Raw genomic sequence first — 15514 nt, forward strand, 5'->3', positions numbered from 1 at the left:
GGGTAAGCGAGAGGTCAATGCCGGGGCACAGGTCACATCCCGCTGCTAGAATCTTGCAGACAGAATCCGACCCGGCCATGGGCATGAAGCCATATGAGCAGAATTTTAATGCATGCATATTAGAAAATTGTATGATTTTCTATTCTATAACTAAATAACATAAAAAGTGAAAGTGGACAACCCCTTTAAGGCCGGTCTCACACGACCGGATAGGAATTGCGGATTCCACGAGCGTTTGATCCACGGTAAGATTAATCAAATGCATTATATTACACAATTCCACTCAAATTAGGGGGTTGGAAATGTGTAATCTGCTCTTGGAAAATAGAATGCAGCATGTTCTATTTTACCGTGAATATCCGTAACATGGAGACCATTGTTCTCTATGGTCATGGATGTAATCGCAGCCCACACACAATTACATTGAGTATTGGTACAGGTCTCCGTGTCATTGCTAAGCAACGGTGCTGGAAATATAAACAAACCAAAAAAAGGTGTATTGCGCATGATCGGCTGCATAAGTACGTGGTCATGCGTAGTACATTACGTGACTTTACGCAAAGTTGTGGCCGGGCTCACAGCGGATTTTAAATACGGCCCTGGAAGCCCGGCCTAAGTAGTGTAGTTTTTATGCGCGCTTTACAGAAAACCCTGTTTTAAGAAAAAAAAAAAAAAACACATCTGTAAAGAAATTAAGTTTTTATTTTTTTTCCGCCTCCTTTGCATTACAAAAAACAAATAAAAAAAAGGCAGTGGAGTCAATGTACTTACTACACACCTCAATGAAAACCTTAAAGACGGGCTCACACGAGCCTATCTCGCAGAGTGCTGGCTGCGAGATATACACACGCGGCACGCAGCCAGTACACAATCACACTGCGTATAGACTGTACGCCGCTCATCACTATATACTATCCTGGAATGTATGCACACATAATATGTGGCAATATAGTACATGCTGCGATTTTTTTTTGCATGCATAATTTATGCATAATTTGGTGTGAGTGACAACATTAGATATTCGTACAGCAGGTTATGCGCAAATATCTCATAAGTTTTGCGATCACCAACATATAAGATATTTGTACAACAGATTATGCCCCAAAAACCCACGTGCGTAATACGCTATGACTATACGCTCGTATGAGACGCTGCTACGAAGCATAGTTGAGCATGAACATGTTTTTTTTTCTCTTCAGCTGTTCATTCTCCATGCCAGAGCGCAGGAGTTTGAAAAAAGTAATGGGAAGATAGGGCAAGTCCTATCTTTTTTCACCCCTACGATTAATGGGCGAGAATCACGATACTGAAAATGAAACCATTGAAGTTAATGGTTTCGCTTTGTCCTGTTATGCGGCCAAATGATGTGAGAAAAACACAACATTGTGTTTAAGCCCTAAAGCCTTATTCAGACAAACGGGTCTAATTTTTGGTTTTGGTCCCTGAAAAAAAAACAAAAAAAACAGATTTTAATTTCTGTGTATGTCAGGTTTTCATTTCCATGTGGTCATGCGTATGTCATTAACTTTATTTTCGCACGTGCAAAAAATAAGAAAGAGGTCCATTTTTTTGCATTGCTTAGCATGGATCTGTGAAAAGCATGGTGCACGTGGAAATCATCTTTGTGCACAGTTTTTTTTGGGCACCCATTAAATTAACTGCTGAACTGTCATGGCATTAATTGGACCGGTACTGGACATGCTGCAATTGTTTACATGGATCATAAATTGGTGTAAAAAAAAAAAAAAACATGTCTGCATAGCGCCATTGACTATGATGGGTCAGTGTGCTGTCCATGTGCAGACTGTTGCACATAGATGTGAAAACTACCTGTGGCATTAACCCCTAAGAGGAGCCGCCTCTTATGGTGTGAGCACTATTAGTATATTATATTTCTATATGCTAACGTTGAGCGATAAATGCGCACATCATGTTATTCCTAGGTGTTTACTAGTCCACAGAATATGGTTAAAGGAATGGCACAGGTGAAACACAAACTGTTATACATGGTGCAGGGCTGCGTGGGTGCAGCATGGCAGTCTCCCATTGGTGTCATGCCACGCTCCTCAGGCCACGCACGAAACCCAATGTATCACTTGTATCTGGTGCGTTCTTTTAATACACTATGCCTATAGAAGGATTTTTTTCACAAATTTCCCTAAACGGCCAGGTAACAGTTCCGTCAGGATTTCTCCCAATAATGATGTGGGTTTGTGGTTTTCCTCTCGTAAACGGTTAATCTCATCTTCCAGCATTCCACATTGCTTCTTGAATCCTGCTGACAGCATTTCTTGTTGTTCCTGCAGAGACAAGTTAGGTGGATTGAGTGAAACAGGTCCACGCTCATACCCCAGATAAGTGATGACCCTTCCCAAACTAATCCATAGTCGTAGTGATAGAGTACCATACTATACTGTTCATACTGGTCGGGGGTACTTAGAACAGAGAGTGCCCCAAAGCAAAAGACATCATGTCAGTATTAACCACCCAGGACAAAAAGGTCTCCTGTTATTTACCCCTCTACCCTCTTCTCATGACCCATGGGGTAATCCTCCACCCTTTTGTTTGCTAACAATACTTGTGAAAGGTGGAGTGCTCTTCCAATTATTTCTAGTAGAAAGGGAGGGAAGCCGACCAGGGCTGGACCCCTCTCTCCAAGGACAAACGCACCGTTATCACACCCCTGTGGCTGGACTAGTACTGGATATATATTCAGCTTCTAAAAGATACTAATAGGTGAATTTAAATTATGAATTATAAACTAGTAAAAACAAAAACTTTCCAGGGCAGCAGAAGAAAACTATAACTGCTCGAAAGCACGAATGCAAATGACAATTGTTCCATGTAAACATGGCTATCAACAAGGTGGCGAGTGCTAATTTGCTCCTTAGTTGCTAATTGTTTCGTTTCACCTCTCTCTGAAGTGGAAGAACTACTGGCCAGCGATCGCTCTGTGTAAAAGCGCACAGACAACAGTCGTGCAAACACTACAGCTAGCTTAGTGACTATTGTGCCGACTGCTCGGAGGACCGGTCTCCGGTGTGAAGCTCCTCTAAGCTGCTCCTCCCAGCATACTGTATGACACTGATATGGAGTGTGGCGACCATGTTTGTGTCAATCCTAGAAAAGTAGAGACTTGGCAAGAACACAGAAATCCCAGAGCATTCATCAAAAGAATGTGATCTGTTACCTTCAGTTTCTCTGTTATCAGCCATTCATTTTCTTTCTTCACCTGCTCTCTTTCTTCACCCATCTTCTTTTCCAGCATTTCCACGTGCATTTTGTAATTTTCCTTTTCATTCTCCATGTTGTTCTTTAGATCCAGGTTAGCCTTTTCCAGGATCTCCTTCTCTCGTGCTGCAGCTTCTGCCTGTGATCTCTGCTCTACAGAAACAAATGGACATGGCTGCATTAGAATATCTAGGTCTTCATATATACAATAGATACAGAAATGGAGTTGGATTTATAACCTCTACAACTGTACATAGTGCCAAACCAACTTACCTGCTGAGAAGCACAGCAAGCAACAGAGCTCATCACTAGAGATGAGCGAACCTACTCGTTTCGAGTAATTACTCGATCGAGCACCGCGATATTCGAGTACTTCAGTACTCGGGTGCAAAGATTCGGGGGGAGGCGTGACGGAGCGGGGGGTAGCAGCAGGGAGCAGGGGGGAGCCCTCTCTCTCTCCTTCTCCCCCCCCCCCCCCCACTCCCCGCTGCAACCCCCCACTCACCCACGGGGCCCCCCGAATCTTTTCGCCCGAGTACGGAAGTACTCAAAAATCGCGGTACTCGGGTGAAAAAGGGGCGTGGCCGAGTAGGCTCGCTCATCTCTAGTCATCACATTATTACTGTGTGGAATCTCTGGGATGGGTCAAGAGGGGTTTTGCCTCTCCTTAGGGAGAGCTCCCAAGACATGTGTGGAAACACCTAGGGGGTGAGTGGGTCAGGGGGAAGGTATTGTATCTCCCCAAGCAGAGAACCCAGAAGGGGCGTGAGAAGACACCTGAAAGGTGAATGAGGACACTTGTAAGGCCATGCACACTCCTCTGAGTAATTTATGCAAATAAGGACAATGGAACAATATCTCTGCAGCACCACCTATTGGATTGCAGCATTTCTTCAAATCTTTGTACAATTTTTTAACAAATCTGTAAAACAATGATTGGGAATACGAAACCAAGCCAGAAAACCACACACAGACAGCTGTTTCGGGGTGCTTGCTCCTCATCAGTTTGCAGTAGATTTCTGGCTTGGCTGATGAGAGGCCTGTGATGTGGGTCAAGAGGAGGTTTGTCTCTCCTTATGGAGAGCACCCAAAAAGTGTGTGGAGACACCTATGGGGTGTGTGGGTTGAGGGGTGGCTTCATCTCTCCCCAAGAAGAGCACCCAGAAGAGATGTGAGAAGACACCTGAAAGGTGAGTGAGGAAACATAAGGCCATGCACGCTCCACTGGGTAATTTATGCAAATAAGGAAGATAGAACAATACCTCTGCAGTGCCACTTATTGGATGGCAGCATTACTTCAAATCAATGTACAACTTTTTAACAAGTCTGTAAATTTGCTTTGCAAATTGCTTACAACTCCTGAGAGCTCTTCAAGAACTTTCCAAAAGTGGAATGTCTAATGCCATACTCATGTTACTTCACTACTGAAATCAGTCTTGCTTGGCCAAAGTTCTTGATTTGTATGAAGAAGGATTGCAGGCTGTGAACATGGCACATAGATACAGTATATGGACATACAGTATGTACCGGACAAATAACTGATTGCTTCAGTGTATCATAATAAGATCTTACCGGCCAACTTCTTTTCTTTTTCTTCCAGAGTTTTATCAGCAATCAGGATGGCGGATTCCACATTCTCCTTTTCTTTGAGAAACTCTTGCAAGACTTCCAGAGACTAGGGTGAAATCGGATATCGGTAGTGACATGTATTAGGTTATTGTAGAACAGAATGACACATCTACCGAATATGCCAGAACTTATGACTAAGGGCCCTTTCACATAGGATGATTGTCAGGCGCCAGACAGTCGTCCCAACAATAATCGCTCATCGTACATCGCACCGGATTACCAAATGTATGAACTGAACTCTGTTTGCAGAAGGTATGTTACATGAATGTTGCGCTGTTTGCCTTGCTTTGTGCTGATCATATCTATTTGTAGGTGCTGGGGAGTCTAAGCAGTGAGCTGCAGCTATCTTACTGTGCACTGTTCCTTGGTTCTGCTTTAGGACCTATTGAAGCTCGTGGGCTGGAGAAAGCTCACTGACAACTTTAGTCTGAGCTGTTATGATGCTAAAAGGAGAAGTTGACACAAGGACTTGTGAGATTCCCTAATTTTTCACAGAAACGCGCCTTCCATAGGATATATTCAGTGGAAGACTAATAAAAGGACTTAGGAGCAGTTCTACTTACCTTTACCCCTTTGCCTTTAGTTTTCAGATAATCAACCTCCAATGCTTTCTTCTCTCTTGTGAATAACTTGTATCCACCGGGCACAGAGAACTTCCCTTCACTTATTTCTTTCTCCATTGTAGCACTGAGCTCCTGGAGCAACGCTCTGCATTTTACTATAGATATCTGCTCATTTTGCTGTTGATACACTAACTTTTTTTGTCCCAGCTGTTCCTATAAGAATAACAGATGAAAGGAGAACTCGTCAAAAGATGTTTTTTTTTTGTTTTTTTTTTAAATGGATATTTAGCGGTATTCTGTGTCTGAAGTCTGTGCGCTCCTTGGTATATATGAGGGGGTACCAAAAAGAAACAGGAATCTTCTTCTGCTGGGTGGGGCCTTACTAGTACAGGCTTCTGTTGCTAGGTGAATGTCTGCGGAACCCTACAGAATGTTACCCATGTTGACTACAATAATATTTCCTAAATTTCTGTGTGGTTTTACCCACATAGTTGCATGGACAAGGTGATGTGGCCAAATGGATAACGTTGCATGCATACCAGCTGGTTTTATTCCCCTTAGTTTAAAAGGGACCATAAAGGAAACCATTTTTGCTGATGTTAAAAAGGTGAACCAAAAAAATGGCACAAGTGCTAAAAGACATCAATAATGAGTTTAAAAAATGCTTTGAGTAGTGGAAAAATGTTTGGACAAATGTATTACTTCAAATGGAGAGGACTTTGAAGGAGACTGAAGTTTCAAATTGTACAAATAGATTATTTTTAATGAATAAATTCCTGTTTCTTTTGGGTACCCCTCACATTTTTTTATTCGTCACGTATATCGTGCGTTGGTACAGAACAGTACAGGAATAAATAGTGCTGTACATTACCCATATAGAACACACAATGCCCATAATTTTCATACAGTACTTTACTTCCCATACATTGTTCATATACTGTACAGCACATATTGCAAACAGTTTGCAGATAATGCCTTATTCATGACTTTCATTGCCCAGACACATATAAGATAATGTATTTCCTGCATCATACCTTGCCCAGATAGTATCATAGAGTACCCATATAAAAGGCAAGTAGACCCCACATACACTGAATGATCACTGCATTAGGAACACCTACTCAGTAACGAGTTGGTCTAACTCTGTGTGATAACGGCTTTCAGATGTTGGTGAACAGATTCCACAACGTGGCGAACATCCTCCATACTCAAATTGACCCATGTCTGTTACAGCAGCTTTGTCAGTTAGTGCACATTTTGTGGGTGAGTGGGAGAAGATCTCACAGCCCTTTCCATCATATCCCAAATGTGTTCAATGGGATTACCATCCGGTGAGTTTGGGGGCCAAGGCAGTGTGGAGAAATCACTATCATGTTCCTCAAATTGCTCCCTAGTAATTCGAGCTCGAAGACATGGAGTGTTGTCCTTTTGAAAGATGACGCTGAGGTCAGGGATTTCCTGAAGATATGGGTGCAGATGGCCAGCTAACAGTTCCCTGTAGTATTCACCAGTCAAGGATTGTGGCATGATGACCAACAGTCCTAGGCCATGCCAGGAAAATGCTTTCCAGGCCATGACACAACCACAAGCCTGCTGAATCCCAGCTGTGTATCCATGAGATACAGCTTCATGCTGTTTACATCAGATGTGGACCTGGCCATCTGTATGGTTCAGCAGGCAATGGGATTTTACACTGCAGTTGACCTTCTGCCATGTCTTCAAGGCCTATTGATCTCTTTCCTGGGCCCATACAAGACATTGTTGGCAATGATTTGGGGTCATCAGATGCACTCTTGTTGGTCTTTGGCAATTGAACACCAGTTGATGTAAGGTACATTGCACGGTCATTCTGGAAACTTGTCTAACTTGCCACCTGACTCTTGCCTCTAGGCTCAACCACACATTGCCTGCCGCTGTATATTTTTCTATCAGATGCCTGTCCATGGTTTAACCAGTCTTGGTACATGCTTGATATCGTGGTTCAGGAACAGCCAGCAAATGCGACAGTTTCAGAATAACTAGCAGTACACCTCTGGGCATCAACAATCTGCCCGTTGTCAACGTCACTCAAGTCACCATGTTTACCCATGACTGCCAAATGTTGTCCTATGCCGCACAGAGGGGAGGTCAACATATTATATGAAAGCAGATTTTGACATGCCCATCACATGGTGCCGCATTACTAATCACACTGATGCGCCAGCTGTTCCTAATGCCGTAAGTGTTCCGTGCAGTGCCATATCACGCCCAGATTGTGACAAACAGAACCCGTAGAATGCCTCAGTGCCTAAACAGCAAAATTCGACATCCCATGTAACTGAAAATGTAATTTAAATTATTTACATCACTTCACTTACTATTAACATAAACTGGTATTCCTGATTTTCATCCTTAAAAGAAAGTTTCATAAAGACTCCCAATGCTTCTGAGTGACATTCCTTGTCGAGGTTTAGGAACTCTTCGTGAGTCTCAATTGGAAATTCCCTTACATGATCATTCATCAGCTGCTCATACTTAGATAAAGCTTCTTGTACGGCTCGAGAGTTCTCAATTGTTGCTAAAGCAAGCACTGCATTTTCCATAGAAGGGATAGAACCGCTACGAATTGCCTCAACGTAGGAGACTGCGACATCTCCAAGACCTAATAATATGGAATTGTCAGAATAAGAGCATAAAAGACGATCTAGTAAAATGTTAAGGAATACCAAAAACTGAGGACTTACCTCTCCCGGTCATCATGTACCCGCCTGATAGGGTTTTCACTGGACTCATCTCATACATGTATTCAGAGAATTTCTTTGTCTGCTGTACAAAAGCAGGATCCAGCTGAGAGTCCAGAATATTATCTATATTCTGGAGATCCGTCTTCGATGCCGGCCGATCAAACACAAAACACTTGTGTGAATGAAAGTAATGGAGGATACACTCCCGAGGTAGGTTATAATTTCGCACGGCTGAACTCATGCCTAGAAAAAAATTATAGAGGTGGATACATATCTGCAATTGTATAAATGAGACCACAAGGTTTACAGATACCATCAGGTTCCATGGCAGGATTTCCTTACTTGCTTTGGTAAAACACAAGGCAACACCCATGATATCTATCTTTACTATAATGACTACTACCTAGCTTTTGCAAACCACACTTTGCCGGGAGAAAATATGTTTTCGGATGAACAAGGTTGAATCACAGTAGAGGCATATAAGCTACATAGCTTCCCAAATCAACCTGCTTGTTCAGTGTCTGCGCAGAGAATACTCTGGATATTTGCATTCAGACAGAGTGCAGTACAACAGAATGCATTGCTTTTAGGAGTGTATCTGTCAACCAAAAATGTCAACTGGTTCGAATAGTATTCTTTAGTTTTTGTCCTCTAATACAAACTTTAATCAGAATCCACATTTTCAGTGTATTACCTGACTTTAGCTTCAAGGCATTTTTCAGATACTCATCTTCGGTGATGTCCTTCCCATTGATTTTCAGCTCAAGATTAAAATCTCGGACACACCATACAAAGGATGGGAAAAATCTCTTGAACTCCGAAGATTCATCTTCAAAATCTGATTGCTGCTCAGCTGATTTGACTTTTATTTTCTCAGTAAGTTCTGTGACATAACTAGCAGAAGTTAAGGAATAATATCTATATTTATATATAAAATATCTACTTCCTAAATTCAAACAGGATTTCCAATGAATGGGGGATCAAAAAACAAAGGATTTCTTTCCTACCCCAATTTTACATTCAGTTGGATTTATTTGAGCATTACCAGATGTAGTAGGAAACCAAATTCTATTATTTGGTAGGTTATAAGTCTAACCCAATAATTTGTACCCTCACTAACTGCAACTCTTCATCTAAGCCTTTTTTCATAAGGGCTGAGGATCGGCTTCTGTGAATGAATGATCCTAATTGCTATCATTTGTCCCCATAGGCTGACTGTACCTCTTCCTGTTTGTTCAGTAAAATAGAATGATCAGCTGATGAATGAGCAATCGATTGATTGTCGGCTGATTGTTGGTCTTTTATATGGCCCAATCGTTGGGTGATTGTGTTTTTGGAGGTCTGATAATTGTCCTATAGATAAGGACCATTAGGTTTCACTACCTGTATAACTTAAAGAAATTGTTTTCTCCCTAGCTGCAATTCAACACATTAGATTAAGACACAGCATCAGTGGTGACTAGTCAGTAATTAATGCACAGTAATAATGTATAGAAGTAGTGAAACAAGACAGAAGCGGTTGTGAGTTCAGCTTATCCCTTGCCTGACACTGTACTAGCAATGTAAAGAGATTTAATCGCTGTAACCCAATTAGCAATTTAATGCAAGAGGACAATGTATTCCTCTATAGCACTAATTATACTGATATCCACAGCTCTGTACTATGGAGTCCCTATGACCCCGTGGGCCTCCGTACAGGATCCATGAGCATGCTTCAAAAGTGTTACATGATATCAAAAGCAAGTCGTATAATTGCCACCATCTGAAGGGTTTCAGAGCACTTGATATTTGTACTATATGCCCCCACGGAGCTCTTGTAAAGGATACTGGAGTTGATCCATGGCCTGCTGGTCAATTGTCCCCATACTGTTAAATACCAGAGTGCTGCTAAGAAGAACAGTAAGGGCAAAAATCCAGGAATCATTCTGGCTGTTTCCCTGAAATACAAATAAAGGGATTCATTTAAAACGGAGTTTCCAAAGAGTCACGTAATGAGTCTGTTTACTCAGTAGAGCGCTACTCTTTAACATGTGACCCGGAATAAATGTTTATCTCAATCACAGGATACAGTAGCTATGCAGATCTGTGCGTCCCAATGGCTGTAGACTGCAAACAAACCCTTTGTGGTCTCATAGTCAGGCATGTGTTACTTCACTTCATCTTTCATCTGTAAGTTGCTTATCTGCTACATGCATGAAAAGGACATGCCATGAGTTCTTTCAAGCGGACTATTAGTCTGCATGAAAAACGTCAATGTGCATGTCCTCATAGGCATATAATAGGGTTGTGTGCTGTACATGGATTAGCACAGACAGCACACATCCCAAAATACACCAGTATGCTAGTGGGGAATCTTAGTAACACATGACTGCAGGGTAAGATAATACACATGTGGCTGGGATCCGGGAGACTCCTATACAAATATCAGATCTCTCACACCTCTAATATATATAAGGAGGGAATAACTTCTACCATATGAGTGCCCACACTGACCTTCTCCACATCGCCCAGACCTTCTGTATCCAGCAGCACCAGGGTGTGCTCACGTTTCACAGGGTGAGGAACACACCACATCCAGATACCTTTAGTCTTGGACTGGACAGTTGAACCCAAAGAAAACCCTGTATGGACAGATACATATAGGTAACAGAAATGGATTGTGCAAGAGAAGACAGAAGGCAATGCTTATTATCAATGATAGTGATGACCATGAACAGGAACGGATGATGGCATGGTAGACAATTGGAAGCCAATAACGGAAGATACTTACTCTAAGGCTATAATGTCCTGTTTATGAGAAGGTAATGTATGTTGGGCAATGGCTGAAGTCCTTCTAGTATTAGAGTTTTGGAGAACACAACGTAGTTGTGGCTATAAATGGAGTTTACAATGAAGGTGAGGGACTAGAGTGTCACATCCTTCTCATAAGCTAGAAAAAGTGTAGGGCTGCTAATATTCATTGATATCAATGCAAGCCATTTGATTTCAATGTGCAAAATTTGATTGTCCCTGTAGTAGACGTGATAATTAGTTAGTGTCGGGGGTCAAAACCAGACCTTTCAGCTGATGCTGTCTGCTTCTGAATTAGTCTTAAATCATAAGAGTATACTCTTGAGGAATTTTATGGACTCCACACCGTATGTGTCAACCCAAGAAAATGCCTGTTTAATGTACAATGTATTCAATCTTTATATAGTTCTTACGTAGCAAGTGGCTTTATGCCAGATACAATTAAAATTAATAAGCACATATATTGATTTAAAACATCTCGGCCTCTTATCAGTATGTCCTCCTCTGTGTAGGTGTGATCGGGAGGTACATTCTTGTGAGCTTCAGCTAAAATTACTTAGGGATGAGAACAGGACGTAAACCCAGTGTTTATCCAATTAATATTTCCAGGTGGGTCATTATAATTGGGATCTAACATCTTTCTCAAGTGAAAGTTGAAATTAATACAGGTATATATGTGTATTAAAGCAGACAAGCGAAGAGACAAAATGGAGTCTCTGTAGTCTATTTTTAAAGCGTCAGCCCTTACACGTATGAGCTTAAACCTTTAGCAGAAGAAGACGCAAATTACAAACACATAAGTATTCTGTGAAATACACTTATTCTCTATTTAAAGGCATAAACCTGAATTAACCCCCCACATCAGCATAAAATGTCTATTGATTTGTATAAACCAAATGTATTACACTACTGTAGTGACTTTAACTCTGTGGAGGTTAATGGTTACACAATCTCACCATGGTAATTGCTGGACAATGGCATGGTGAAAGATGTGTGGTATAATGTTAGCCTAATACAAAGTTTCACAAGCAGCCTCTAAGAGTTAAAGTCACAATATTTTATGTATACCTGTATTCATCATTGTGTGTTACCCCAGCCCTACCTTCCCCCATACCGAAACTTCCCCCCCATACTGAAACTTCTCAAACAGAGACTGTCACATACACTGAAATTCCTTCAGCTCGACCGCATGCTGAGAAGACTAAGTCCACACTACACTGGACTTGAGAGAAGGTGGGGGGTGGGGAATTCTATATGACCCAGCGAATAAGAATATGTATACGTTACTGATGTAATCTGTTGCACACCCATAAAGGGCAGGTATTATGTGTTTCAATAAAAACCTGAGGCTCTTGTAACTCGAGAGAGAGCTGGTTGAGATTCAAGGCTGATGACTTGTGTCCGATTGGTTTCTTTCATTATGTGTGCACACTATACAATTAGGAAGCTACAGAATACCCTGAAACCTGCTGGAGGAAAATATGATCCAGTTCAGTCCCTAGCAAGAGAAACCAAGTAATCTTGTAGCTATGATACCTTTTAATGGCTAACAAAAATACATAATGTTATAGCGACCTTTCAAAGTGTTCAGGGTCATTCCTCAGGCATAATACATTATGCCTGAGGAAGGACCCTGAGAAGTTTGAAAGCTTGCTATATCATGTATTTTTGTTAGCCATTAAAAAGGTATCATATCTACAAGATTACTTGGTTTCTCTTGCTGGGAACAATCACATTTTGCTCTACTGGTTAACACAGTACCAAACTTTTTTCATTATTTCAATGTGCCTCATGTAGTGCATCGTCATTAGGTTTTATTCCAGGGACTCCTCAAACTGTAACCTTCTAGTCAAAACCAATCAACATCTTTCTGCTCTCTTCATGCATGCTTCAGAGGTTCTGGGGGGGGGGGGGGGGGGTTCCACCAGGGTTTCTGTCATATTTAGCACCTTTGTTGATGGCAAAATGGCAGAAGATCAGATTTCCTCTGGATATTATAAACTAAAGGACAACCACACTAAAGAAGGCATATAGTATTATCCAGGCTCTGCCCCTATTACAATAGGACCCTAAAGGTCCAGCAGGACAACCCCATTTGGAGGTAGGGTCTATTTCTTAAGGGACTATTCCAAAAAAAACTCTTAGACTTTATTGGTAATATGTATAATGATAACAAAGATTGTGATGTGACTAAAAGAGGACAAGCACATGTTCTGTATAGAGGATGGGTGGGATGGTGTCATTTGGAGGGTCCAAGGAATCTGTGTAACACTGATCATATCATTTTATGTCTTACAATTATTTAACAGGACTTTTCCTCTGAGTAACTATTGGTGGTCTTCTACAATATAGTTACATCTCTCACCATTTTTGCGTCCTGCCAGTATGTTCATTAGATAAGACTTCCCAGTTCGGTATTTCCCAACTATGGCCACGACAACCACCTTCTGAGTAAAGCGGGATAAGATATCCAGTGCATCCTTATTAACTTTGATTGTTCCATCTTCATGGTTCTCTATTAAACACACTGGGTTGTCCATTTCTGTGAAGTCTGTAAGTGAAGGGAATAGAAGATAGAAATGTTTCCTCCAGTGTAGCAGATGTACATGACAGCTGATATGAATGGTAACCATATGAATAGTAACCTTATCAAAGGACTCTGCATGTGAAAGCATTCTTAAATCAGCGCCATCATTCTTCAGCTTCTCTACTAATCAAAGTAGGCACAGGGGACCAGGTTTGATTACTTTTTTAAAATACATGTATGAGGGCCAACTTATATGAATAGAGGAGGGATTAGAGCTGCTGAAACAAAAGACAGCTTTCCATGGTGCCCAAAAACAGCTGCTTATACCTGTGATTGTCTACAACTGCCAATCGGTTTTTGCTTGAAGGAACCACCTCCAATAAACTGATCACAGACGGTTCTGTCACTGGGAACCTCAGCGATCAGCTGCATTCTATAGGGAAACCCAGTGTTAAATTCACCTACGGTGGCACCATAGTGGATGTTAATAGCTGCACAGTGTAATTTAGAGGAATTCTGTAGGATATTTTTGATTGATAACTAGAAATGAGCGAGCCTACTCAATAAGGCAGTAACTTGAGTGAGCATCCCTCTTCTCGGGTAACTGCTTAGTGATCCGAGCAGGCTCGGGTGGGCTGTGGGGGTGAGCAAAGCGGAGCGGGGGGAAGAGAGAGAGATCTCTCTCACTCTTCCTCCCACTCCCTCCCTGCCCCCGCAGCCCACTGGAGCCTGCTCGGATCACTAAGCTGTTACTCGAGAAGAGTGATGCTCGCTCGAGTAACTGCCTTACCGAGTAGGCTCGCTCATTTCTATTGATAACCTATATCAGAATAGGTCAACACAAAAAGCACCCCTACAAATGAGATGTTCGCCAAAGTCACTGCATGCCGGAACTAGCACAGCTGCGTATATGGTATTGCAGGCTCTCTGCCATTCACTTGAAAAGGGAGGAGCTGCAGTACCAAACATAGCTTAAAGACAAAGGTGGTGCTATTTCTGGAAAAAAAAGACCCTTTCTTTCTAATACCAGATAACATTTGTAGCAAAAATACTGTACATTTGAAAGACCACAGAGCAAGACATAATGTAAGAAGATCAGCGGCGACTGGTACTAAGTTGCAGGTCCTGTGGCATAGGACCCATTTAAAGGGCTTTTCCAAGGTACTTGGTGGCAGTAGGGGGATGCAGAGTACAGAAAAAATAAATACAATACTCTGCTCCTGCTGCCGCATTGCTCACCCAAAGCATCTCTCTGCTCTTCTGTTTACAAGACATGTAGGTTGTTTACTCACATGACCACTGCAACTAATAGAAGACCCAACAGGGACATCACTGAAGACGTCCTGTAACCCTACTGGTGGCTTCTACATTAGCAGCCCACCACGTTATGGGTTGGACTCATCCCTGCTGTATTAAGGCATGTCTGATGCTTGTTACAAGCCGTTCACTTCTGCAAGCTGCTGGATTCAGTGAAGGATTCTAATCTCCACTACTTTGTATAATAAGACTTACCGTACAGCTTCTCTCTAAAAGAAGGAATACAAGTTAAAAACCATCTTTACCTGCAGAGAAGTTCCTCCGGCTTGTGATCGGCTGCCACTGAACTTCAACAATAGCTTGCCCTTATTATAGAATGTAAAGTGAAAGCAAAAGTATCTAGAAGACTTCATTTCCTCCCATTATATAACTCATGCACTGCAGAGAATCTCAGTAATTAACCCTTAAGGCATCCTTCAACACAATTTTTGCAGCAAGGGGATTCACGCTGTTCTCGTGATGCTTCTGTAGTGTACAGAAGTTGATGTGCACATGGTTCTAGAAGATCTATGTAGTCTGGTGTTTCTATGTTTTTCCACTGTCTTCTATGTGTATGAATATGTATTGCACCTTTGCACTGAATGAGTAAGGCTTCATGCTCACGGCTGGGTCAGATTCCGCCTGCGAAATCTTGCAGCAGAATCAGACCCGGCGCCCCCCAGAGACCCCATACTCATCTCTCCGGATCTGCGACCAGAGTCTTTGCCGGCAAGCTGGCATGCATGCACAGTGCA

The 15514-nt window shown here is 41.9% G+C and overlaps 1 protein-coding gene across 2 annotated transcripts; it reads right to left on the bottom strand.

Annotated features, from left to right (window-relative positions):
• Positions 1–724: 724 nt before the first annotated feature.
• Positions 725–15279, bottom strand: LOC136632322 (guanylate-binding protein 1-like). 2 transcript variants are annotated; one of them, XM_066607108.1, is made up of 11 exons: positions 15026–15279; positions 13302–13487; positions 10640–10767; positions 9974–10083; positions 8841–9040; positions 8147–8389; positions 7781–8064; positions 5424–5636; positions 4804–4906; positions 3191–3384; positions 725–2300 (listed from the first exon to the last, which is right to left on the bottom strand). In XM_066607108.1, the coding sequence occupies exons 2-11, from the start codon at positions 13474–13476 to the stop codon at positions 2130–2132; spliced, it is 1821 nt and encodes a 606-aa protein (XP_066463205.1). In that variant the 5' UTR covers positions 13477–13487; positions 15026–15279; the 3' UTR covers positions 725–2129. The 2 variants fall into 2 exon arrangements, with proteins under 2 accessions (XP_066463205.1, XP_066463206.1); XM_066607109.1 differs by lacking the exon at positions 15026–15279 and adding an exon at positions 13791–13930.
• Positions 15280–15514: the final 235 nt, after the last annotated feature.

Source organism: Eleutherodactylus coqui, chromosome 6, assembly GCF_035609145.1.
Source record: "Eleutherodactylus coqui strain aEleCoq1 chromosome 6, aEleCoq1.hap1, whole genome shotgun sequence".
Taxonomy (NCBI): Eukaryota; Metazoa; Chordata; class Amphibia; order Anura; family Eleutherodactylidae; genus Eleutherodactylus; species Eleutherodactylus coqui.

Bases quoted from the DNA above. Each gene is read 5' to 3' on its own strand.
- LOC136632322 (XM_066607108.1), bottom strand. From the start codon at position 13,476: ATGGACAACCCAGTGTGTTTAATAGAGAACCATGAAGATGGAACAATC. The intron at 3,385-4,803 runs GTAAGATCTTAT...TTGTTTCTGTAG, and splicing joins AAAAGAAAAGAAGTTGGCCG to AGCAGAGATCACAGGCAGAA. The intron at 2,301-3,190 runs GTAACAGATCAC...TTGTCTCTGCAG, and splicing joins TGATAACAGAGAAACTGAAG to GAACAACAAGAAATGCTGTC.